We start from the raw sequence: 27,402 nt of genomic DNA, 5'->3' as shown, positions 1-27,402 counted from the left end.
GGTGTAAAAGAAAGTGCATCTCTACCCTCCTTCAAAGCCGCACTAAAAGAAGACCTCCAGGCAACTACAACCCTAGACTAACACCCTCCCCCCACCACATCCCACCTCCCCGGATTGTAAATAATCAAATGTATATACTTGTTCCTATGCTTTCTGAGCTCACTATGTTCACTGCTCGCTATACATATCCTACGAAGTCAGACCTGCACTGTTTCAATGTCCATTTCTCAGATGATATAATTGTTGATGACTGAAGTGCTGATATCAACCAAACCTTGTTGGAATAATTGTTTGTAAGTTATCACAAAAGAAATGTTGTATTATGAATGCTGTATTTCAAATGTTGTATTATGAATGCTGTATTTCGAGGCCTAACAAAAGGATGAAGTCTCGGGAAACGCCACTGTGAGTTCAGCACGGACAGATGGCAGGATGTGCTCAACTCCTGGAGGAACTCTCTTTGAAGTGTTAAACGAACTCTCTTTGAAGTAATTCACAAACTCTCTTCCAACTATTTGGTCAACGCTATTTACGACACGCTGCCCTCTTGAAGTCACTGTGGACAGGAGACGGGAGGGGTTGTCCATTGTCCTCCAACACCTGCCCCAGCTGGATCCAGGAAGAGCCAAGCCCGAGAAGTCCTCTTCTTGGACTTCAAAGCGACTGAAAACAATGACTGTTTTACATACCTCCCCATTCCTATTGTGACATATGTTGGTGCGTGAACATGGAACATCTGAATTAAAAGAGGAGACGAGAACCTTCTTCGTCAGAGCGTGCTAAGACACTGTAAGAGGTTACAGGTTGAAGCCGTCTCTCCTCAATTGAGTCCAAATTGAATTCTGTCTCTGTTTGATTCCTTGCCTTTTGTCTTGTGTAACAGATGTCCTGTGTTTGAACCTGACATCTAATTGGTCCTTCGAGCCGGATTCCAACACGTCTGACGATTCCAGCATGAGTGAGTGAAACCAGAGGACCATGGCAACCAAATCCTGATTGAGGAACTGCTTTTTCTTCATTTCGGGCTGGAATTGAAAGACTGACGGAAAATCCGAGGACAACAGGAAGGAAGGCAGAGAGCAGTGAGTACGTTTTAAATTGACGAAGAAAGAAACGACTGAGAGAAAGCGTGTGACTGAGGGTTACGACGCATAGACAAACCCTGTAAATCCTAGGCTCTAACAGGTAAAAAGGCCAAATTAGAGGGACGTCGGAGTCCAACGTCCGTGAGTATTAAAATTTTAAATAAAAACTGAATTAAGATAAAAACTGAAGAGGCCAAAAGACTGCAGGTTAACGGAACCGCGAAAACTGGAATCCGTAATATCCATAAACAAACATACTAGGGGGTGTCGGAGCCCACAATAATTTGAAATATCCGTGAACCATTATCCTGGGGACGTCGGAGTCCAACAGACCTAAAATGGTCTATTCAGAATAAAAAACTGAACTTTGTCCGTGAAAAAACAATAACCTGGAGGGCGACGGAGTCCGCATGTAATATACATTGAAATTTCCGTAGATCAATATACTGAAAGGTGTGAATGTGAGAGTGTGTGGGAGTAATCGCCATTAGGCTATCACTCCATATTAAAGTTGTGAGAAGTAAATAGTGGGTTATTGTGGATGCTCTAGGCAAGACACCTCCACTGGGGAACCATCTCCAGTAGAAGCGACGTGTACCACAATAATAAATTAAACCACTATCTTACAACAAAAACAAAAGTAATCCTTATAAGTTTTCGGCTCTGTAGGGGGCGACGGATTACTCCAAATTTACAAAATGGGGAAAGGGACAAGTAAACCAAAGGTTAGTCCAAAAGACGAGTTAAAATGTAAAGACTGGAAAGCGGTAGAAATAACAAACCCAGATTTACTGAAATTTCTCGATGACTGGATATCAAAACATAAATTTACCGGATGCCTCAAAGTAGGTGATATTCTAAAGTTGCTAGAATCAATAATAGAAAAATGCGGAAGTAACAGAAAAAAGCTAGCCAGAATGGGGTGGGACCACACGGGGTGCTGGATGAGAATGGCTCAAAATAGAAAAGACGGAGAAAGACAGAAAAAAAAGGAAGAGCAGGAAGAAAGGAAAATAAAAGGAAGAGAAGAGGCAAAAGAAAGGGCTAAGAGAGAAAAAAAGCTAATGTTTCATAGAACAGAAGATTATGAAACAGGGCCAGTTAGGAAAAAGCAAATAGGAGAATAATCTCAAAGTGCTAACATGAGAGAAAAGTAAAAATAAATGAAGAAATAGGGAAAAATCAATAATAAGAATTAATGCAAAATGAAATAAACTAATGCGAGAGAGAGAGAGAGATAATGGGGGTATTGAAATAAGAGATGAAGAAAAGGTAGACTGAAGATATACATGTATGTTTGGATATATAAAGAGCGCTTTTATATATACAAATATATATATGTATAATTAAATAATGGAACAAATAAAAACCTAGATTAATAACTATAATAAGAGTTGAGAGGTATAGTATGATAAAATGATAAAGTGGGTTACATGTTTATTAGCTGAGGGAAGAAAAAAAAAAAAGGAGAGAAGCTCAAGTGTTGCTGACCTTTGCCCTAAGAAGTGCACTCACGCCCTCACACACCACCTTGTGTGTGTGTGTGTGTGTGTGTGTGCGTGGCGCAGTGGGGGAGGTGTGGAAGTGAATTTATTACATGTAAATTTAAAGTAGGTTTAACTTTGAAGTGTAGTATAACATTCTTAAGTTAGATTATGGGAAGAATGTAAATTCAGAGTTTAAAAGTATAGATTAAGTAGCATATAGACAGTTAAGTGAGTTTAAAACATTACTTAAAAAATGCATAAAGTAATATGTATAACAAGCATTGTCCTGAGGTTCCATGCAGATCTAAACAAAGGCAAAATAATGCACCTTGGATGATAAACAGTTTGAAAAATGCATGTAAAAAGAAAAATAGACTTTGTAAGGCGTTTATCAAATCAAGAACAGAGAATGCTGAAAAACGCTGTAAGAACTACAAAAACAAGTTGACCAATATATTGAGACAAGCAATGAAAGGAATACAAAGAAATTATGAGGATGATGTTGAACAAAAAAAGACATCTATGTATGTCCAGACAATAAACCAATCTTACAAAGAAAAATCGGTATAAGTGAGCAGCAATATTGAGCCAAGGTTGAACTCATGGCTCAACAGGAGGGATATGAATGCCCTTATACAGAAGTACTATACTTCCTATAGTTTAATTCTTATAAAAAAAAATTGTATAAAACATCTATGCAATTAACTAAATAAGAGTGAAGGAAAACATTATTGTCTGGTCATAGTAGATGCATTTTCAAAGTAGTTAGAAATATTTCCTAAAGGAAAAGCAGATGTGCTGACAGTAGCAAAAGCATTATGCAAATATTTAGTAAAAATGTACATTAACATTACAAGTACAACAGGACTAACACCATTTGAAAGATAGTGGAAAGACCAACCTGGGTACACTTAGTACATTGTAAAAAGGTCATTTCTGTTGAATCATCCAATAAGGAAAGGGAAGCAAAGTCTGGTAATAGTGTGGACGCACACGATGACTAGAGTTGAGCCAAACCACTGACCTTGGTAGAGGAGTGAATCAGCAGAAATGACACCCCAATGGCTCAGACCGTCCATAAACATATGGGTTAACGATATTGGTACTGGTCAGCCCTGCCCCCCTAATATGGTTCACTTGGGAATCTGAGGAAAATGTAGAACTCAGGAAACAAAATGATACTGCACCCATAGTAAACCCAAACCACTGGCAGAATCAAGAAGTAAAATACACTCACAGGGGAGGTCATATTAGAAGACGGGCAATGGGAGGATTCGGAGTAACCCCATTAGTGGAAAAAAAAAAAAATGCCAGAAAACCCATGCCAGAAAAACAGTAATGGGAAAAAGTATTTGGGATTGTATTTACATTGTAGAAAGGTCATATAATGGGAAAAAAAAAGTATTTGGAATTGTATTTGTGTTATCAAAGGGACATTTTAACTAGCACACTACAAATTCCACTGTGACAAAGTTGTAAGCATACCATTTGATGGTGTGTCAAAGTTTGTTAATAATTGGTTCCTGTTTTGGTAATTAATTTGTTCCTTATGGCGGAGCAAGTGGGAAAGGTTACAAAAACTGATTGTGTTGTATGTATAAGCCCAGACAATTACTCAAGATGAGTCAAAAAAAGTTGAATTGAAGTAATGAGCAAAACAAAATTGACCCTGTAGCTAAAGAGACAAAACAGAAACCAATATTTGATAAATATGTGAAAAAAGCTAATTATACCTGCATTAACATGCAAGACTCTGTACAACAGTTAGGAAACGTATCATCAGATAACTGCATACACATAGTAAAAGTATCAATATTTGTACAAGAATTGTTAACACGCCTGAACAGTTTGATATCTGAACATTGGAAAATAATTAGACATGATGTAAACTGGCAAAGTGTTGTAGATCCAACTTATATTGATGGGTGTCCAAGAGGTGTATCTGACGACTATAAATTGGTAAATCAAGTTGCAGCTGAATTTGAATCATCCGTCTACTGGTGGTGTACGATTAACAAGAATGTTGACAGAATAAACTATGTCCACTACAACGTACAGAGATTGGGAAATTGGACACAGGCCGGACTTGAAGCAGTCGCTGATCAACTCGCCGCCACCTCCCTTATGGCCTTTCAAAACCGTATGGCGCTGGACATGTTGTTAGCGGAAAGAGGGGGTGTGTGCGCAATAGTTGGTGAACAGTGTTGCACGTTCATACCAAACAACACTGATGCAGAAGGTAGCCTGACCAAAGCACTGGAAGGCCTTCGCACCCTCAACGGTAAAATGAAAGAGCACTCAGGCATAGATACATCTATGTGGGATGGGTGGATAGACGGTTTCGGCAAATACAAGTCTTTGGTATCATCAATTCTAGTATCTATGGCCGTGTTTGTAGCAATACTGACGTTGTGTGGATGTTGTTGTATTCCCTGTCTGCGTTCTCTGCTTAACCGTCTGATTACCACAGCGATTAGCCCAGCAGATGATAAAGCTGTTCAGATGCACCTCCTGGCGGACGATAAGGAAGATGAATCTGATGATGGGGATACCTACCTGGATGGTGTTCCTGATCTGTTTCCAGACCCGAGTAACAATGAGAAAAATTGATGTTGAACTCTGAGTGTAAACATAACTTTGTCGTAAGGAAATTAACCATTAACTGAAAATTGCAAGACGAAGTTATTAGGGATAAGGAGATTATGGGAGGTTTTTGCGATAAACAGGGGGGAAATGTTGGAATAATTGTTTGTAAGTTATCACAAAAGAAATGTTGTATTATGAATGCTGTATTTCAAATGTTGTATTATGAATGCTGTATTTCGAGGCCTAACAAAAGGATGAAGTCTCGGGAAACGCCACTGTGAGTTCAGCACGGACAGATGGCAGGATGTGCTCAACTCCTGGAGGAACTCTCTTTGAAGTGTTAAACGAACTCTCTTTGAAGTAATTCACAAACTCTCTTCCAACTATTTGGTCAACGCTATTTACGACACGCTGCCCTCTTGAAGTCACTGTGGACAGGAGACGGGAGGGGTTGTCCATTGTCCTCCAACACCTGCCCCAGCTGGATCCAGGAAGAGCCAAGCCCGAGAAGTCCTCTTCTTGGACTTCAAAGCGACTGAAAACAATGACTGTTTTACATACCTCCCCATTCCTATTGTGACATATGTTGGTGCGTGAACATGGAACATCTGAATTAAAAGAGGAGACGAGAACCTTCTTCGTCAGAGCGTGCTAAGACACTGTAAGAGGTTACAGGTTGAAGCCGTCTCTCCTCAATTGAGTCCAAATTGAATTCTGTCTCTGTTTGATTCCTTGCCTTTTGTCTTGTGTAACAGATGTCCTGTGTTTGAACCTGACAAACCTAACCCCCCCCCAACCACCCCACGGATTGTAAATAATTCAATGTACATACTCTGATGATTAACTTGTGTGATGACTGTATTATGCTGATAGTATATATGTATACCATGAACTGATTAACGTGGACCCCGACTTAAACAAGTTGAAAAATGTATTCGGGTGTTACCATTTAGTGGTCAATTGCAATCTACTAATAAAAGTCTAAAAAAAAAATCAATGAATGCACCAAGGATCGCTTTGACTTGTTGTGCTAATCAGCAGAGGTGGGACCAAGTCATTGTTTTGCAAGTCACAAGTAAGTCTCAAGTCTTTGCCCTCAAGTCCGAGTCAAGTCCCGAGTCAAGACAGGCAAGCCCCGAGTCAAGTCCAAAGTCAAGACTGGAAAGTCTCAAGTCAAGTCCTAAGTCCTGCATTTTGAGTTTCGAGTCCTTTCAAGTCCTTTTAACCACAGACTAATATATTAACACAGATTGTGTATGCTTTTCAAACGCTGTATTTATTTATTAAAACAAGTGCATTTTAAATTGCAGGAAAGAAAATTGTGCTGACATTGCACTTCATAATAGCACTATTAACCAGTCATTTTAAACATTAACTCATTCCTTTACAGAACAAACACATTGAAAAATAAAGTGCAAATGTACTTATTTGTACAAAAGTGTTAACATTGAAAAAACATGACATATATGTGAACATAACAAAAAAGTTGTACTTTTTATATGTCAGGGCCCTATGCTGCATTGCATTTGCAAAAGACCAAATTAGCCAAGAGTCTGTCAGTCATTTGTGCACGATGGGGGCGTAGTATGATGCCACCATGGCTGAAAACTCGCTCCACTGGAGCACTGGAGGCAGGCACTGCCAAGACTCTCATGGCCACTCGGAACAGTGAAGGAAGAGTCTTCATGTTCAATGCCCAGAACAAAAGGGGGAGAGAGTTTTTTTGGGTTGGTGCACTACCTGTAAGTGTATCTTGTGTTTTTTATGTTGATTTAATTAAAAAAAAATTAAAAAAATTAAAATTCTTGTGCGGCCCGATACCAATCGATCCACGGACCAGTACCGGGCCGCGGCCCGGTGGTTGGGGACCACTGAGGTAAACAACCAACAGTATGTCAGAAAGCTAGCTAAAACGGTACACATATTCATAATATAGTATACATTTTAACTGACCTTTATTTTACTATTTTTGTCTTTTTTTTAGGTGGCTAAAATACGCGGTGCTGCTGACCGCCGTCTAACGTTACGTGTGATATATTGACTAACGTAACCCTGCTTAAAAAAATCACTGAACAAAAAGTATGAATAAGGTAGTGAACTGCAACAGATTCCCGTGTTTGCAATAATGTTATAACGTTAGCAGTGAGTTTACAGCCTCACTGATTTAACTACACAGCAAATAAAAGTCACGTTACTTAGCCAATAAACGTTATCTTACATTCAAAACTTACCGTTCTTTGTGCAACTTCAAATGCCGGACGAAGTTGGAAGTTGTTGCCTCTCCATCAGTAATTTTCGAACCGCATGTGTTGCATACTGCAAACCGTTTTGTGTTGACCACCTCGTAATTTTTATACCCAAACAAAATTATTTTAGGCATCATTTTTTGTTCACTGGCGTGTGGTTTGGACATGTCTTCTTCGTTGGTTGTCCTGCAATTTGATTGGATGAATGCTGTGTGATGAAAACAAAGTAGATCTAATTTGATTGGCTGTTGTACTGAGACCACACCAGCTGACACACGCAACGCTGATAGACAAGTACACAATGAAAAATACGGAGCGCTCCCGAATAACTTTTTCATCTTTGGGTTTTGGGGAAAGTAGCAAGTCATGTCAAGTCATGTCAATTCAAAAGGCTCAAGTCCAAGTGAAGTCACAAGTCATTGATGTTAAAGTCTAAGTCGAGTTGCAAGTCTTTTTACATTTTGTCAAGTCGAGTCTAAAGTCATCAAATTCATGACTCGAGTCTGACTCGAGTCCAAGTCATGTGACTCGAGTCCACACCTCTACTAATCAGGCATATTTGGTCAGAGCATGACTGGCTCCCGAGAGCATTTTTAAAAAAGGATTGAAAATGGAAAAAAAATGGAGGAAAAATACAAACAAACGCAACAGTTTGCTAACATGTAAAATCCTCCACTCCTTCTAGGTCTCATTTTGTCTACCAAAAGTTTCATGCTGTGCATGAATGCACAAAGGATCGCTTTGACTTGTTGTGCTAATCAGGCATATTTGGTCAGAGCATGTCTGGCTCCCGGGAGCATTTTTTAAAAAGGATTGAAAATGGAAAAAGATGGGGGGAAAAATACAAACAAATGCAACTGTTTGTTTACATGTGAAATCTTCCACTCATTCTTTGTCTCATTTTGTCCACCAAAAGTTTCATGCTGTGCGTGAATGCACAAAAGAAGCGCTTTGACTTGTGCTAATCAGGCATATTTGGTCAGAGCATGACTGCAAGCAATCAATGCTTACATGCTATTTAGGCTTGCTGTATGTACATATTGCTTCATTATACCTCATTTGTAGGTATATTTGAGCTGATTTAATATCCTTTACTTTTATACTCTTTGTATATAATTTATGTTTTGCATGTCTCATGACACATTATCTTTATGTAATATTGGCTGCATTTCAGATTGTTGTTTGTGTGCCATGTTGTTCCAGACCACAGCAAACATTACCTAGCTTGCCAAAGAGTGTAATAAATCTATTAAAAGAAGACAGCCTGCCGATTCCTCTAACTTGGACACACACATCTATACCATTGGCCATTAAAAGCCAATAATTTCCAGGAGTTATCTCACCTTCTGAGTAGCCTCTGATTTACTAATGGTTTCTAATGTTATAAAAATGTGTAGAATAAATATTACATTTCAGTCAACGAAGATTTGCTTCAGCCTGCGACACAGTCATTTTGATAGTAGGCTATTATAGCTAATATAGACACTTACGTCATGTGTTGCCACCATTATAAGACGGCTTTTAATTTTTTGCTGCTCCAGACAGATTTTTTTTTTGGTCCAATATGGCTCTTTCAATGTTTTGGGTTGCCGACCCCTGGTCTACCTCATGAGAAATTACTAAAGTTGCTATAATAATCAAATGGAATATTCAAAGAATCTGACTACAATATTATGGACACTTTTAATACTATATTTGAATGGGTACTGGGTTATTAATGTCGGCTTTACCTTTTCTTTTTATTAATATAAATTGTTGAGCCAACAGTTTGTTTCTTATGCAAATATACAATACGTTAATTCTTAATTTTGACAGGATGGCTTATTTCATACTGTTGCAACATTATTCATTCATCACTCAAGTACAGTAGATGCACTATTTTCTAACACAGTAGTTGCAACTACAACCAAACAGCCCCATGTTTTATATTTTCCTGAGGGAACTCTCTTGAAGGAATCAATAAAGTACTATCTATCTATCTATGTGTTATGATTACTGGTAACTTGTACCATCTTCACAAAAGAAAATAGTTTTAAATAACATTGTGACAGGAAAATAAGAAAACATGTACTATTTGAAATACTATTAACAATGACATTATAAGGGTCAAAGTAGGTGATCTGCAGTTGAGTGAACTGGCTCAGCACACATTTTAAAAATAACATTTGCTTTTAGGTCAGGGAATCTGCCTTCTCATATCACGTAAAAAAAAACTGACAGATCAAAGGTTAAAAGTACTGAGACTGTATTGTTTTCTGTGTGTAACCAGCAACATAAAGTCACTGAGGGGTGAATCTTTCACAGAATGTATGTTTAGTCTCTGTACACATTTAAAAAGAAAGATAAGAACCCTTGTGAGCAGAAACACTGCATTACAGTATTTAGTAGTCTTTACTCCAAGTTGTAGCTGTCATATGAAAGTTGCTTCAGATGTGTGATGCTGTCTGAAATAGAAGCACAGTAAGGAATAATAAATGCCACAATAAAAACACAATAACACTGAACTGCAAAGTCCCAAATGGGATTCATTCAGTGCGAGTATCTTACCAAGCACCCACTGCTCAGACAGGATCCTGGTGCCCCCTGGTCTCCTGCCACTGTATTTTCCTATGCAGATTCCTGCCTGACGCAGAACTTTACACACTTTCCCCCCACAGAGCTGAATCAACTCTACCAGACTGGTTGCAGGCGGCTGGGAACGCTGGGACACAAACATGGTCGGTTGGTCCTGGAACAGGTCCTGCTGGTACCTACCGGTAGATAAATGCCTCTGGAGACGGCAGATCTGGGAACAAATTACGGCAATAAGTACGACCGTGGAACAATCTGAAGTTCAACCAAAATACATGCCTAAACGTCAAACAAAACTTGGAATTCAAACCATCATCACCTGTGATATTGTCTAAAACAAAGGCTTAAATGAAGTGTTTTGCTTTTACTATGATGTATTTTGTGAAGCTATCATAGAAATGTAAGTGGTGGCAAACAGGAAAAGTGTGACGGTAACCATCCATCCATCCATCCATTTTCTTCAGTTTATCCGAAGTCGGGTCGCGGGGGCAGCAGCCTTAGTAGAGAAGCCCAGACTTCCCTCCACAGTCCTCTTTATTTTATTTCTCTTGTGTCTTAAATAGTGCACGAAATAACAGTGTTACTATTGCTGCTATTGTTTTCTAGTAATAATCTAATTACCACCTCAGAAGTTAAGAACAGGGATCCCGCAGCGCTTTGTTGTTAAGGCAGTCGCCTTAACAACAAAGACCGCCTAAACTAAAGTCTTAACAATCTGCTCCGCTTAGTTCTGCTTCTGCCTCTATCAGTACGTCTCTGCAGCGCCCAGTATTGTCGCACCCACAGAACCATCTGATTGGTTACAAGCAGAGCGGTAACAGCCAATCAGCAGTGCGTATTCAGAGCGCATGTAACAGCCAATCAGCAGTGCGTATTCAGAGCGCATGTAACAGCCAATCAGCAGTGCGTATTCAGAGCGCATGGAGTCAGTGCTCCTGTGGTGGGGTGAGCAGTAAGGTGTTTAGCAGGTAAGCATAAGGCAGCGGACTCTCCCCAAATTATAATAAACACCTCCCAGTCAACTACTGGTAACATCACTATGAGCCCGTTGACATTCTAGAAACATAAGCGGCAGCTCAGCTCGCTCGCAGTCCTTGAGGTGAAGGCTAATTAGCTTTTAGCGTAACGCTAGCTAATTTTGCGGTGTGTGTGCGTGTATTACGGACAGCAAAGCCCTGTCTGTCTGAGAAAGACAATCATTATTGACCTTCAGTTAACTAAGTTATTTCACTTTACCTTTTTCTGTGTTTATTGAGCTGTGTTGAAGCAGCAAAAAACGACATTATGTTAAATGAAGAGTTTCCTGAAGCTGTCTCTGACAGTTGATATAATAATGTAACTGCATCATAAAGCCTACATGAACTCCATGGTGTTCAGGGATGAATAGTCTCTCCTATTGCTATTGTACTATTTTTTCAGCTGTAGTTTTTCAGCTGTAGTTACATAAATCATTAGTAATGTAGCAGCCTAGTTTTGAAAGGCAGGGTCCCTGCTATCACATGTTGATAAAAATATAACATTTACATAATAAAAATCAACTACAGGCTGTAATAAGTTAAGCATGATGAGTTGAACATGTCAGCATGTGGCCCCACTTTTAAGTCTTTTTTTCAAACGCTTACTTACAGTAAGTCATTAATTTGACTTAGTAAGTCATTATTTTGACTTACTACGCCAATATTTTGTCATTATTTTGACTTAGTAAATTACTAAGTCAAAATATTGATTTACTAAGTCATAATAATGACATACTTAGTATCTCAAGTAACTAGTACTGCTTTGTTCTTACTTTACGGAAAAATATCGAGATATATATCGTCCCAGGGCGATGATTGTTAAGTGTCTGCGGTACACGGATAGGGACCGCATCCTGAAGGAGGCTAGGAAAGTTCCTCTTCAGCTCTCCGGTAACTCCGTTCGCTTTGCCCCGGACTACAGTGACGCGACGGCCAAGCTGAGACGACCCTGCTACTCCACAATGTACAGCGCTCGAAAAGCTGGTTTTGAAGCCTTTCTCATCTATCCAGCAACTATCAAACTCTCCAAAGGCTCCCAACAACACTTTTTGACAATCCAGCAGAGGCTGAAAAGTTCATCTCTGCAGCCTCGTAAACTCCACTGAACTTGGGGTACCCACACAGAGACATGGACATACGACACTTGGTAAGACTATTTTGGTTTGATTTTTCTACAATGAGACTTTTTCATCGTAGTGCTTCTGTGCTGGAGACAGGCATGGATCTGTTTACTTCCTGGGTTGTTGACGCGTCATGTTGCCACGTGACTGTTTTTCTTTTTTCTGTTTTTCACTAAACCACAATATTATTTTGTACACAGAAGATGTATAAGAGTTTTATTTTTATTTGTTTCTATTTGATATCCGAACCTAACTATGCAAATGGTGTGATGAATGGGAATCATTTAGGAAACTATTTTTGCATTTTGAAGTTGTTCCATATTAAATATGTGATACTTACCACACCTCATGCATGTATGATATGCATGTGTATATATATGTATATATGTATGTATGTATGTATATATGTATGTGTATGTGTATGTATGTGTGTATATTTTTGTTAATATTACTTCTTTAGTTTTTTACTTTTGCAATTGGATATTTAGTAGCTCTTGGGGGGAGCTTTTTGTTTTGTTTTGTTTTCCATGTTTATTTTATTGCCTGCAGTGTACGAGTGTATGTTTGTGTGTGTCTGGATGAGAGATTGTTTATGTGTTTGCTTGAATGGTCCAGTTGTGTGCATGTTTGTGTTGTGTGTCTGTGGCCCACAGTCCTTGACCATATGCCCTCTTCTCTTGTTCATGTTTCATGAACAGAGGCATGATTTATCTGACCATGATCACACACCCTCTTCTTCCTTTCATGTTTCTGAAATAACTTTATATGGATAGTTCTGATAGTGAATTCTCCTCTGAAATAGAGGAGAATGAAGATTTGATCAACTCCCACAATTTGGAATCGATCAGTTTCTCAGACCACATCAACTATAAATCACAAAGATTTATGAGCGAAATGGATCCAGATAGAAATGCTCCTCAAAACACCAACAATGATTGTTTATATTATACTGACGTCACATTTGATAAAACATTTATGCAAGATAACAACATATCTCTAGTACATTTTAATAGCAGGAGTCTATACTCTCATTTTGATGATATCCAGGACTATTTGAATCAGTTCAAATCTCCATTTAATATTATAGGTATTTCAGAGACATGGATGAATGTGAATACAAGTAATGAGTTTGAATTAAATGGGTATGAAATGTTTTGCACCAACCGTAAAAATAAGAGAGGAGGAGGCGTGGCTCTCTATGTGGACAAAAATATCAGCTGTAGTATTGTAAATGATATGTGTTTAACTGTTGAGGAACTCTTCGAATGCGTCACTGTGGAATTATAATTTTCAAATAGGAAACACATTATTGTAAGCTGCATTTATAGAACACCAGGATCCGACTTAAAAATATTTAATGAATGGATGGAAAAATTATTTAAGAGAAACAAAAAATATATAGTATGTGGTGACTTTAATATCAACCTTTTGAATCCTAATAAACACAAACACACTGCAAAATTTATTGACACCATGTTCTCCATGGGCTTATTCCCACTGATCACACGACCCATTAGAATCACAACACACAGCACCACACTTATTGACAACATATTCTGTAACATTGTAGATCAGACTGTAACTGGAGGCTTGTTAGTGAGTGACGTCAGTGATCATTTACCAGTGTTCATGGTGTACAATATTAACTCCAAAACATCCAAACCTATAAATAGTGAATATTATCGTAGGGCCACAACAGAAAGATCATTAACAGCACTAAAGAATGATTTAGCGAAACACAACTGGGATTCTGTTTTTCAAACGTCAGATATAAATGCAGCTTATAATTTATTTCATGACATTTTTTTCTCACTTTATGATACACACTGCCCCATCAAAAAATGCACTATAACTAACTCCACAAAAGCTCCATGGATAACTAAAGGGCTTGTGAACGCTTGCAAAAAGAAAAATTATTTATATAGGACTTTTTTTAGGCATCAAACCATAGAAACAGAACAAAAGTACAAAACATATAAAAATAAATTAACCAGCATATTAAGAGCAAGCAGAAAAGAATACACCACCAAACTATTAATCCAAAAGAAAAATGATATAAAGGGAATTTGGAAGGTATTAAATACAATTATTGGGCATGGTTCAAACAGTCCTTGTTATCCAGAGTTTTTTGTTGAGAACGACCAAATCATAAGTGACAAGAAGATGATTGCTGACGGCTTCAATAAGTTTTTTGTTAAAGTTGGGCCTGTGCTGGCAAAAAAAATCCCAATTAATGATGAACAGCCCATGGAACTTATTGGAAAAAATCCTTACTCGATGTTCCTTACTCCGACTGTCGAAAAGGAAGTTTTAGAGATTATTCAGAAAAGCAAGAACAAAACATCACGTGACATTTATGACCTCGACATGAGGACGGTCCGGAATGTAGCGGAAGAAATCATCAAACCATTCACATACATCTGCAATTTATCTTTTCAACTTGGACAATTTCCTTCACAAATGAAACTCTCAAAAGTCATCCCCATCTTCAAATCTGGAGACAAACACCACTTCACAAATTACCGGCCCGTCTCCCTTCTGCCACAGTTGTCAAAAATATTGGAAAAATTATTTGATAATAGACTTCGTGGCTTCATTGAAAAACACACATTATTATCTGATTGTCAATATGGGTTCCGACAAAATAGGTCAACTTCATTAGCTATAAGTGATCTAATAGAGAACATTACTAATGGTATCGAGAAAAACAAATTTGTTTTAGGAATTTTTATTGACCTGCAAAAGGCTTTCGATACCATTGACCACCAGATTTTGGTAAACAAACTGGAAAACTATGGCATAAGGGGAGTGGCAGGGAAATGGCTGAAGAGCTACTTGAATGAGAGACAGCAGATTGTTCAGATCGACCAACATCAATCTACACTCATGAACATAACCTGTGGAGTCCCCCAGGGGTCGATACTGGGACCCACACTATTTATAATGTATATCAATGAAATATGTAAAGTATCAACACTGCTGAAGTTCATCCTCTTTGCTGACGACACAACCATTACATGTGCAGGTGACGACGTAAAGCAACTTCTGGCCTCTGTAACTGAGGAGATGATCAAGTTAAAAACTTGGTTTAATACCAACAAATTGTCTCTGAATTTAAAGAAGACCAAAATCATGCTCTTTAGCAATCGCAAAAGTGAAATACCCATCAGGATTGTTATTGATGATACACCAATAGAATATGTTCAACAAAATTCATTCTTAGGAGTGGTAATAGATGAAAATATATCATGGAAGCCTCATATAAATTACCTGAGGACAAAAGTTGCTAAATGTGTTGGAATGATGAGGAGATCATGTCATTTATTGAACACCAATGCTCTGCTTTTATTGTATCATTCATTTATTATGTCATATCTAAACTATTGTGTTGAAGTCTGGGGAAATTGTTATAAATCTCATCTACAGCCTTTAGTCACTCTGCAGAAAAAGGCCATTAGGATTGTGTCCAATGTTCACTACTTACATCATTCAAATCCACTATTCATGGAGTTAAAGCAACTTAAACTGCACGATGTGATCAATTTTAAAACTGCTCAAATGATGTTTAGGGCATCCCAAAACTCTCTACCATCCAATATACAAAACCTATTCCAGGATAGAGAAGCTCACCATAGTTACAGTCTAAGAGGAAACAACAAATTATATTTTCCTACATTTAGAACAACTTTAAAATCAATGTGCATTTCAGTGCGTGGAGTCAGTCTGTGGAACAACTTAGGGGACGAGTTAAAAACCTGTTCTAACATGATTACATTTAAAAGACTGTTTAAAAAAGAAGTACTGAAGAAGTACGAGGAGGAAAGAGAGTGATGCCCTCAGCACAGAGCGATGGGAGAGAGGTGTATGGTCAGAGAGTGTTTGGGCCTGTGTGTGTGTGTATGTGTCTGTGTGTGTGTGTGTTTTGTCTCGTCTTGTCTTGTTTTATAGTAATAGTGGTACTATTGTATTGTTAGTGTACAGGAGTTTTTCTTGTTTTTGTTTGTATAGTATTGTTCTTGTATTATATTGTTTATGTTAAATGTGGAATGAGTGAGAGGGGTTGGGATATTATAAGCATGTGCTTCATCCAACCCCTTTTCAAGCCTTGCATAAATGTCCCTGCCAAAATGTTTTAAAAAAAAAGTGTGTGTTGTTGTACTGTGCAGGTTTGAAATAAATAATTCAATCATATCGCCATTCAGCAAATGGAGCGGAAAACAACCAAAAATTGTAGGCTTCTTCACGCGATGAAGCCGGCCTACTTCACAGCAGTCTGTACTCTAATGCCCCCCAGGCTGTGGTGGCAGCGACGAGGTGGAGACGTGATGGCGACAGGTAGGGCTGGGCGATATATCGCGGGGTTGTCTCTGTGCGATATAGAAAATTACTATATCGTGATATCGAGTATACGTTCTCACGCAGTTGCTTTTAGCTGCGGGCATTAAACTACATGCTCTACTCGCTCTTTCCTGTCTCTCCTTCTCACAGACAGCAAGCGCAGCTTCTACACACGTCACATACTGTCACGTCATACGTCACATACGTATACGCCCTCCCCGAGCAGAGAGATAGCAGCATGGCTAATGTTAGCTGTGATGCTAGCGGTAATATGAGATAAAGAAGGTGCGAATCTGGTAACAAATGAAGGAAAAATTAATTCCCAAGAAAAACCATCGTCTGGCGGTGGTTTGGCTTCAAGTGGTAAGATGTCGAATAGACAACCGTAATTTGTCAAGTGTGGGGCAAAAGCGTTGCTATAAAAAGTAGCATTACTGCTGTAACAAACAGTTCAGAGTGTCCCAAGTTACCGGAGTGTGTTAGGTAAGGAGGAGGAGGTACTGCATCAAAAAGTGACATCATTGTATTCCAGAGGTACAGAGATGAAGAAGGGCTTTGATATTTTGGGTTGTTTATGTTACAGAAGAGTGTGGGGCTGCCTATTGAGGCAGTGGTGTTGCTGTGGTGGCATTTACCTACTCAGTGGCCTAGTGGTTAGAGTGTCCGCCCTGAGATCGGTAGGTTGTGAGTTCAAACCCCGGCCGAGTCATACCAAAGACTATAAAAATGGGACCCATTACCTCCCTGCTTGGCACTCAGCATCAAGGGTTGGAATTGGGGGTTAAATCACCAAAATGATTCCCGGGCGCGGCCACCGCTGCTGCCCACTGCTCCCCTCACCTCCCAGGGGGTGATCAAGGGTGATGGGTCAAATGCAGAGAATAATCTCGCCACACCTAGTGTGTGTGTGACAATCATTGGTACTTTAACTTCTTTTAACTTTATGATACCATTTCCATGATCACTAGTGGTAATAGTGTGGCTATGTATGTGTGTAGTGTGCATATGTGTATACATCTATAATTTATGTATACAAGTTCACTAAGTTTGTACGTTGAGTGAACAGGTAGTTCTAGCTCAGAGTAATTTATGCTTTAAAGAAAAGGGGTGGGATAAATAAGTGTAAACTTCTTCCCACTCCTTTTCAAATATGTAAAAAAAAAAAAAAGAAGAAGAAGAAAAAAAAGAAAGTCCAATGCTCATTTGTTTTTGTTTTTTATTCTCCATTGTTTTCATTTTGTTATAATGACTGTTAAGAATATAGCACTGTATTGGATCAGGCTTGCTCTTGTTTTTATGCATATTTGAAATAAAAATATGCCAATCAATCAATCAATTGTGTAAAGGATATCACCACATGGGCTCAGGAACACTTCAGAAAACCACTGTCAGTAACTACAATTTGTCGCTACATCTGTAAGTGCAAGTTAAAAGTCTACTATGCAAAGCGGAAGCCATTTATCAACAACACCCTGAAACGCACTTGGCTTTGCTGGGCTCGAGTTCATGTAAGATGGACTGATGCAAAGTGGAAAAGTGTTCTGTGGTCTGACGAGTCCACATTTCAAATTGTTTTTGGAAACTGTGGACGTCGTGTCCTCTGGAACAAAGAGGAAAAGAACCATCCGTATTGTTATAGGCGCAAAGTTGAAAAGCCAGCATCTGTGATGGTATGGGGGTGTATTAGTGCCCAAGACATGGGTAACTTACACATCTGTGAAGGCGCCATTAATGCTGAAAGGTACATACAGGTTTTGGAGCAACATATGTTGCCATCCAAGCAACGTTACCATGGACGCCCCTGCTTATTTCAGCAAGACAATGCCAAGCCACGTATTACAACAGCGTGGCTTCATAGTAAAAGAGTGCGGGTACTGGCCTGCCTGTAGTCCAGACCTGTCTCCCATTGAAAATGTGTGGCACAATATCAAGCCTAAAATACCACAACGGAGACCCCGGACTGTTGAACAACTTAAGCTGTACATCAAGCAAGAATGGGAAATAATTCCACCTGAAAAGCTTAAAAAACTGGTCTCCTCAGTGATGTCAAAAGGAAAGGCCATGTAACACAGTGGTAAAAATGCCCCTGTGCCAACTTTTTTGCAATGTGTTGCTGCCATTAAATTCTAAGTTAATGATTTGCAAAAAAAATTTAGTTTCTCACTTCAAACATTAAATATGTTGTCTTTGCAGTCTATTCAATTGAATAGAAGTTAATAAAGGATTTGCAAATCATTGTATTCTGTTTTTATTTACGAATTACACAATGTGCCAACTTCACTGGTTTTGGGTTTTGTATTAGGAAGTCATTCTGTTACTATTTCAATCACTTTTTGGGGAAAGTAACTACCGGTATAACTATTTAATTATTAAATGGGTCGAATTATGATTTCTTTTAACATACATTTAAAACAATTCGTTGTGGTGTAAATAACATGTAATGGTTCGGTTTTGGTGAACATTTTGCAGAGATTGTGTCTTATCTACGTGCTGAAGCCTTCCTCCAACCCTAACCACCTTTGACTGCGGCTCCACCCTATCAGCCATGTTGTAGTTTTCATTGCTTCCATATTGAGTCAACTAACAGATAAGTTAAAACTATATGCTACTTTTTATGAGAAATGGTAACAGTGGGGGATTCTAGCATGCATCTGCATGTATGAACCGGTCTGCCCCACAGAGGTTAGAGAAAAAGAGGGGACTTATTGAGTACAACTCGACTTGAGCAGAAGCTCTTTCGGTAAACAAACCTCTACCATATATCGAGATATACGCTGACGTAACCCAGGCAAATTATGTCACTAAAGGCGGTGTGGCTCGGTTGGTAGAGCGGCCGTGCCAGCAACTTGAGGGTTCTAGGTTCGATCCCCGCTTCCGCCATCCTAGTCACTGCTGTTGCATCCTCGGGCAAGACACTTTATCCACCTGCTCTAAGTGCCACCCACACTGGTTTAAATGTACAAACCCCGTTTCCATATGAGTTGGGAAATTGTGTTAGATGGAAATATAAACTGAATACAATGATTTGCAAATCATTTTCAACCCATATTCAGTTGAATATGCTACAAAGACAACATATTTGATGTTCAAACTGATAAACATTTTTTTGTTGTTGCAAATAATCATTAACTTTAGAATTTGATGCCAGCAACACGTGACAAAGAAGTTGGGAAAGGTGGCAATAAATACTGATAAAGCTGAGGAATGCTCATCAAACACTTATTTGGAACATCCCACAGGTGAACAGGCAAATTAGGAACAGGTGGGTGCCATGATTGGGTATAAAAGTAGATTCCATGAAATGCTCAGTCATTCACAAACAAGGATGGGGCGAGGGTCACCACTTTGTCAACAAATGCGTGAGCAAATTGTTTTACAGTTTAAGAAAAACCTTTCTCAACCAGCTATTGCAAGGAATTTAGGGATTTCACCATCTACAGTCCGTAATATCATCAAAGGGTTCAGAGAATCTGGAGAAATCACTGCACGTAAGCAGCTAAGCCCATGACCTTCGATCCCTCAGGCTGTACAGCATCAAAGAGCGACATCAGTGTGTAAAGGATATCACCACATGGGCTCAGGAACACTTCAGAAACACACTGTCAGTAACTACGTGCAAGTTAAAGCTCTACTATGCAAGGCGAAAACCGTTTATCAACAACACCCAGAAACGCCGTCGGCTTCGCTGGGCCTGAGCTCATCTAAGATGGACTGATACAAAGTGGAAAAGTGTTCTGTGGTCTGACGAGTCCACATTTCAAATTGTTTTTGGAAACTGTGGACGTTGAGTCCTCCGGACCAAAGAGGAAAAGAACCATCCGGATTGTTCTAGGCGCAAAGTTGAAAAGTCAGCATCTGTGATGGTATGGGGGTGTATTAGTGCCCAAGACATGGGTAACTTACACATCTGTGAAGGCACCATTAATGCTGAAAGGTACATACAGGTTTTGGAGCAACATATGTTGCCATCCAAGCAATGTTACCATGGACGCCCCTGCTTATTTCAGCAAGACAATGCCAAGCCACGAGTTACATCAACGTGGCTTCATAGTAAAAGAGTGCGGGTACTAGACTGGCCTGCCTGTAGTCCAGACCTGTCTCCCATTGAAAATGTGTGGCGCATTATGAAGTCTAAAATAGCACAACGGAGACCCCCGGACTGTTGAACAACTTAAGCTGTACATCAAGCAAGAATGGGAAAGAATTCCACCTGAGAAGCTTAAAAAATGTGTCTCCTCAGTTCCCAAACGTTTACTGAGTGTTGTTAAAAGGAAAGGTCATGTAACACATTGGTGAACATGCCCTTTCCCAACTACTTTGTCACATGTTGCAGACATGAAATTCTAAGTTAATTATTATTTGCAAAAAAAAATAAAGTTTATGAGTTTGAACATCAAATATCTTGTCTTTGTAGTGCATTCAATTGAATATGGGTTGAAAAGGATTTGCAAATCATTGTATTCCGTTTATATTTACATATGACACAATTTCCCAACTCATATGGAAACGGGGTTTGTAACTTAGATATAGATAAGGGGTTTCACAAAGTAAATCGCGGAGTCTCTAGAGAAAAGTGCTATATACCGGTAAATATAATTCACTTCACTTAAGTCTCAAATTCCAAACAGCCCATTTGGAGCAAATATGAAGGAAGGCAAAACTGTATTATCAATATCTCTGCCATATCTCCATTATTTGATTTCAAATTTGTGGGACTTATGGGAATCCCAACTACACAAAAACATGTACCAAAAGGTAAGGAAAGTTGGTTTTGCATAATAGGACCCCTTTAAAAGTAATTTTATTAACACTAGTCTCCAAACAGTTTTTTAAAAAACAGTTTTTAGTCCTATTATACAGTGGTCACTTTGTTTTGGTAAACTTGTAAAAAAAAGTTTGAAATTACTTTTTTTTTTTTTTTTTTTTTTAAACCAATGATTACCGGTACATTATGTTTCAAAATGAGTTTTGCACTACTGACTCCAATGTAGGTGACTGTTGCTGCCGCTTTTGGAAAGTTTTCAAAACCCTGTTTAAATAACTTATTTACAGACAAACAAAAACATAAAACAGCACAGGTAGGCGTAAACAGTTTGAAATGTCATTTGAGTCTTGTTAACAGACTGACAATGATTTCAAAGAAGCATTCTTGGAATTGGTGAGTGAAGCTCGAAGCTGTCCACAGGGCTGTTTTGTATCCAGCAGGGGTCACGTACTAAACTGAATAGGACAATCTGCCTATTCCGAGTTGAATGCCAGGAAACGAGCATTGAGGCTTTTAGCCTTTTGTAAATGTTCACATCGGTTTTATTTTACACCAAGTAATCAGGGATAGACCAGGGGAGTTCAGGGACAGGGTCAGATTAACATGAACCCACATTGTGCACTTTTAGGGGAACAACTGACTGTCCTATTGTGTGACTAAATGGTCTTCGGTGCCTGGCTTATAATAGGAAGACGTTGAACATAATAAAACTGTTCAAACAAAACATAAACACGTCCCGGTAATGTTACTATTACACTAGGAATAACATGTTTGTGATTTTTGTGGAAACTTGGCACTTGGTTGAATGGTGTTTGTTAAACCAGTCATCAAAAACAATGTGTTCATGTTCAGTTGATTGAGACTTTTTGCCTGTCATTTACAATCTTTATGTGAGCAAATAACATGTATTTATCTTTTTTATGAATTATAAATCGTAAATAAACGCTAGCAAAAGTCAGCTAACAATGCAGGTAACGGGGATGCAAACTATTCCGCCTATAAAGTCCTCTAAAAACCTCCAAATATCTCTAATAACGTTTTATAGACATGGCATGGATATGTGTGTAATGTAGTAACCACAACATTCACAAAAACATGTAATATTTACATATTTTGGTCATTTTAAACATTTCCAGAGCAGTTTTGCAGGCGCACATTGAATTCACAAAGCGCATTGCAACGTTCGCTATTTTATTAAACAACAACTAATCATGGCAGACTTTGAGATCCAGTGACAACTACTTTGGGACAAATGATGATCCAGAACCTTATCTTTTTGAGCCTGATAGGATAAGCTACAAGTTTTAGAAACTGGGTGCTAATCAGATCATGCAATATTGAAACACTAAGCATCATGTAACAGTAGTGCTAAGTGCTAAACAACAAATACAAACTACGAACATAATAAAACAATCCCTTACTGTACGATGTCCGCTCTCACTAAGAATGCAGGCTGATGAGATTTTTATATTTTTCAAATTAAGTATTTTCCCCCCTGGTTGGATCATAACTTCATCATAATCCACACTCCTAAAATAACCAATGCGTCGTGTGTCTAGATTTTCAGCTCTGTTGAGGCGTGTCATCGTCCAGGTCAATCAGACCTTGTTCGCCATTTGGTGGCCGGTGTTTGGGGCAACTCGTTACTATATGCTGTACTGTCTGGACTGGGTCCCCACACTCACAGGAGGCATCTTCCGCAAGTCCCCACCTCTTCATCGCTGCTCTGTAGCGTCCGACGCCGGTCCTCAAGCAGTTGAGAGTTGTCCACTGCTTCCGGGGCAGTTCCTGGCCGGAGACGTCTGTGGGGTCGTCGATGTAGTGGTGCAGCCTAGATGGTTCTGCTAACTTCCACTGTTCTGTCCATCTCGTCTTGACCCAGGTGGCCTTGGAAGTATCAGCTGATGTTGTGCTGAGCAGCTCGTGGGCTTGCATGGCAAAGGGGCGCCTTGACTTTAGGCGCACGCGTCGTGGTGTTTCCGTGACGATCTTATGGAGGAGGTGGGATTCGCTGGTCTGTGCCTTTCGGGAGAGGGCCAGCGTGGCTGCTTCTCGTCTGATGTTTGCCGGGGCGATGCCAGCGAGGATGGGCAGTTGGTTTACTGAGGTCCCTCGCAGGCACCCGGAGACAGTCCGCAGGGCGCTGTTGAGGGCGACATCCAACTTCTTTACATGGGCGCTACGGCACCAAACCGGGGCACAGTACTCGGCGGCTGAGAACACCAGGGCCAACGTGGACATGTGCAGTGTCTTTGTCGTGGCTCCCCATGTGGTGCCGGCTAGCCGCCGTATTAGGGCGGCACGGGCACTTGTCTTTGCCTTGGCACTGTGCAGGTGTTGTTTGAATGTCAGTGTTCTGTCAAGCTTCACACTGAGGTACGTGGGAACAGGTTGGGACTGTAACCGGGCATTATCCACCATGATGTTTATCTCACGGGCTGCTTCCATGTTGTTGAGGTGGAACATTGAAGATGTTGTCTTATCCATGCTGAGCTTGAGACGCCATTTCCTCAGATATGAGGAAATGGATATGCCAGGAGCAAACAAGCATCTTTCCGTGTACCTGGATCTAAGTTGAATATTAAAGCTGACCTACTTTTTGTCTTATGGCCACAACTTTCTACCTTACAAGTGTGAGGCATGATTTATAATCTAGCACAAACTTTTATCATCTTATCGGTTTAGGAGGTCAACAGCTGCATTAGCTACGATACCTCTGTGATCAAGACGCCGTGTTACTAAAAGTAGTTCCTCTGCATAAGCTCTTATAATAACAATGTCGCTAATACTTAATATGCAGGTCACAGCATGTAAATTAAGTATTGTTGGCTGTTTTTGGACATTTTTTGTTGGGCTTTATAGGCGGAATAGATGACTCTTATTAGATACATTGTTGTCTAGCACTAGCCGCAATTTAAAATGTAGACTGCACAAAAAAAAGAGCAAAACATGTGAGTTCTTGTCTCACATACGGATTTTGAATGATTAAAAAAAAGAAAAAGAAAAAAGCGCAGTTCCACTTTAAGTGAAAATGTTTCTGCAAGCATAACAGTATGATGGGTCCTCTAACAGTCTTAAACTGTTCATGTCTTCTGTTGATAGCACCCTGCGACACCTACTGTAAAAAAAGTTCACCCACAATGCACAATGTAATTTTTGTCAGGTACAATTGATAGTCAGATAATTTGTAATCAAAGTGTTTGCGTTTTATAACAGTCTCATAGATGTTTACAGTGGCCCGAATCTGATTTTTTCTAAATCTGTTTTTTTTTTCCAGCTGACTGTTTAGACAGCAAGCAAAATGTGATCTTTATCAGACTACAGTGAAAACGCATACAGGCCCCAATGCTGCCTCTACGTCACTTGCAAGCACAGTTCGATAAAGTGAAAACAAAGAAAGTTCACCAGATTCCGTAAATGAACAAAGAAGTCGCTGCTAATACTACTACAAAACAAAATAAAAGTTGCCACCACAGATATGGTCGCCACACTTTAAAATGATTGTTTTTTACATGAAAATAAATTTAAGTAATATGTTTGAATTTTGAATGTTTGATTGTATGTATAGTGTAATATATATTTGGTTATAATCTTTTTATGGCTGTTAATTAGAGGAAGCACGAACATCAGCGTGGATCAACGTTAGCTTTATTTTTCAACTCAAATGCAAGCAAATACGCCACAGCGTCAGTTATGGTCCTTCAACAATCGCTATTTCTTTGGAATCAAAATACATATTCATATTTTACATATAGCCTATTATTTGCACACTATTGACTTGTGATGCACCGAAAATTTGGCTGTCAAAAATAGACTTTGCTCACCAAAACCAGATGTTGGGATGAAGTATCTACTTCCGCTGGGGAGCTGCATTTTTCCCCGCGCACACGAATGACGTAGCTTGCCCAAAGCTGACGAAAAAGTCACATACATTGCATATAGACAGAAGTCACATTTAAAAAGATCAAATTCAAATCGGATTAGGACTACCTCCTGATGTGGCCTGATTCTGATGCGAAAAGATCAGATTTGAAACACTTTGGAGCGTTTAGCCTGTTACAAAAATGTTATGTGTCACTTGAGTGCAAAAAAAAAATCAGATTTGGGGTGCAGTGTAAATGGAGCCATAATGAATCGAACTTGAAAACTCTGCAGTACCTTACACCAGTTTTGGGAAAACTGAGCGCAAGGTGGGTGAAGTGTCTTGCCCAAGTACACAACGGCAGTGGCTAAAATGGCGGAAACTAGATTCGTACCAGTAACCCTCAAGTTTCCTTACTGGAAAGATGTTTTAAAAGTGAAAATGGCTGTTGGTTGATACTGTATAACAAAAAAAGACTCAGGCTGATAAACACATGGACTAAGTATTCTGTTATGGGGAAATTCAACTTCCTTATTTTAGTAACTGGTGTGCATATAAATCAGTTCATGAATGCGTGTAAACATAAGCACTCTACTTCTACGACACAGGGCACTGCAGAAGCATAAAGCTGCAGTGGTGTAGAAGAAAATTATAACTTGCAAAAAATGTAAAGGCTCCCTAATGTGTAAACTAGACCAATGGTGTTCCAGCACTAATGTGTGTCCCTAGAGCCTGCTTGTGAGCACCAAACGTAACAAAAACTTCTCTTCCTTGTTTGCTCCACTTTTAAGAGAAGACGGAGAATTTTTCGGCCCTTAATGACATTATAAATATATTTTAAAATTCCATCAACCCGAATTACCCTGTAGATGAGCCCACCCTGTGTATATGTCCACCATATCATGGAGGACCGCTTTGTAAAACTGCAGGCTTTGCTACACATCTTAAATAAAATCCTGGCGCTCTGCCAAGTGGCAGTCAGTTCTAGACACAAGAACTACACTTTATTTTATTTATCTTCAGGAAATAGGCTAACTTTGCATGATGTTGACTGTAATGTTAGAACTGTAGATAACACAGTTCTGCTCATGTTGTGTCCTGTACCATTGCTTAATGTTACATTGTTGTATCTAATACATCTACAAAGTGTTTTGAGGAGCACTACTCTATGTCGGAGACAGGCGTAGGGAAACACAGGGTCGGCGTGGCTCAGATGATAGACCTGCTGTCCTGAAACTTTAGGGTTCCTGGTACAAATCCAGCTTCCGCCATTTTAGTCACTGCCGTTTTGTACTTTGGCAAGACTACTTTACCCCCAGTTCCCTCGAAACAGGTTTGGGGGACTATAGATGTACAGTGAATAAGAAACTGTACAGTTTGGTCACAGTTTGGTCACAGTTTAGATTGATCACTAATGTGAAATTTCATGAATGAATAAATCTTATTAGCATTGCAGCTACAGACACATGAAACTATGTACTCCAAGTAGCACTTTCAAACTGTCTAAATACCAGCATTAAGGCTAGATTTTTACTAACACTCTACTGTGGAACCTCTTAAAGACATTTAAAATGGTCAAAAAATTTAATATTCGGATATTTAAAAATAAAACAATTGTATTTGGTGGAGTGACTCGGCACGAACAAGTGAAACGTCACTGTTTTGGGGAATGATGACATGCGCTTCCTGTCTTGTAATGTGCCTTAAATATTTAGCATTTCCCCTACACTGTACCATATTACGTCAGCCTACTTCCTGCAATTCAGTGCATTTCAACCCATTTGTTGATCATGCCGTTTAAAGAAGGAATGCAATCTAGTTGGGCTTTGTTTGAGGAAAAATGCATTTAAGTGTAAAACATGATGCACGACAAATTGACCTAAATGAGTTACTTTTCTTAAAAGAGTACTCAAGGGTGAATGGCGCTCCTGAAGCAAAAGCAGAGAGAATGTGACTGTCGCACATTCCTGCATGAAAGGACAAAACATCCTCCAGTGTCTTTCCTGTACTGCACACCTGCACTGTGTTCCCCATGGCAATATCAGCGCCCACAGGCAGACTTAATGAAAACAGAAAACATCCACATCACCAATGCAATTGAGGTAAAATGCAAATTTGTCTTGGTTTGTTTTTCCAAAGGATTCCCTTGGTAAAATTTGAACGTAAAAAGTAAAGTTGTGTGATCCAATTTTAAAAACACAATAAAAGAAAAACAAGGTGCAAATTTTTTAAATAAATATTGTCATCAGCTCATTTGCTGTCTGATTATTTTTCTTGCATATTATTTTTAAAACATCTGTGCTCCTAATTATTTTCACACTCAGG

At 39.2% G+C, this 27,402-nt stretch overlaps 1 protein-coding gene across 1 annotated transcript in view; it reads right to left on the bottom strand.

Moving 5' to 3' along the window:
- Positions 1 to 9,781: 9,781 nt before the first annotated feature.
- mcph1 (microcephalin 1) overlaps positions 9,782 to 27,402 on the bottom strand; it is a 56,092-nt gene continuing 38,471 nt past the window's right edge. The window contains exons 14-15 of the mRNA XM_061955183.1: positions 9,952 to 10,189; positions 9,782 to 9,848 (exon numbers count right to left, since the gene is read on the bottom strand). Of these exons, the coding sequence (XP_061811167.1) occupies positions 9,796 to 9,848; positions 9,952 to 10,189 (291 nt within the window). The 3' untranslated portion in view covers positions 9,782 to 9,795. The remainder of the gene's footprint in view (positions 9,849 to 9,951; positions 10,190 to 27,402) is intronic.

This window comes from Nerophis lumbriciformis, linkage group LG02 (genome assembly GCF_033978685.3).
Source record: "Nerophis lumbriciformis linkage group LG02, RoL_Nlum_v2.1, whole genome shotgun sequence".
Classification (NCBI taxonomy): Eukaryota; Metazoa; Chordata; class Actinopteri; order Syngnathiformes; family Syngnathidae; genus Nerophis; species Nerophis lumbriciformis.
This window is presented reverse-complemented; position numbering and strand designations above follow the sequence as displayed.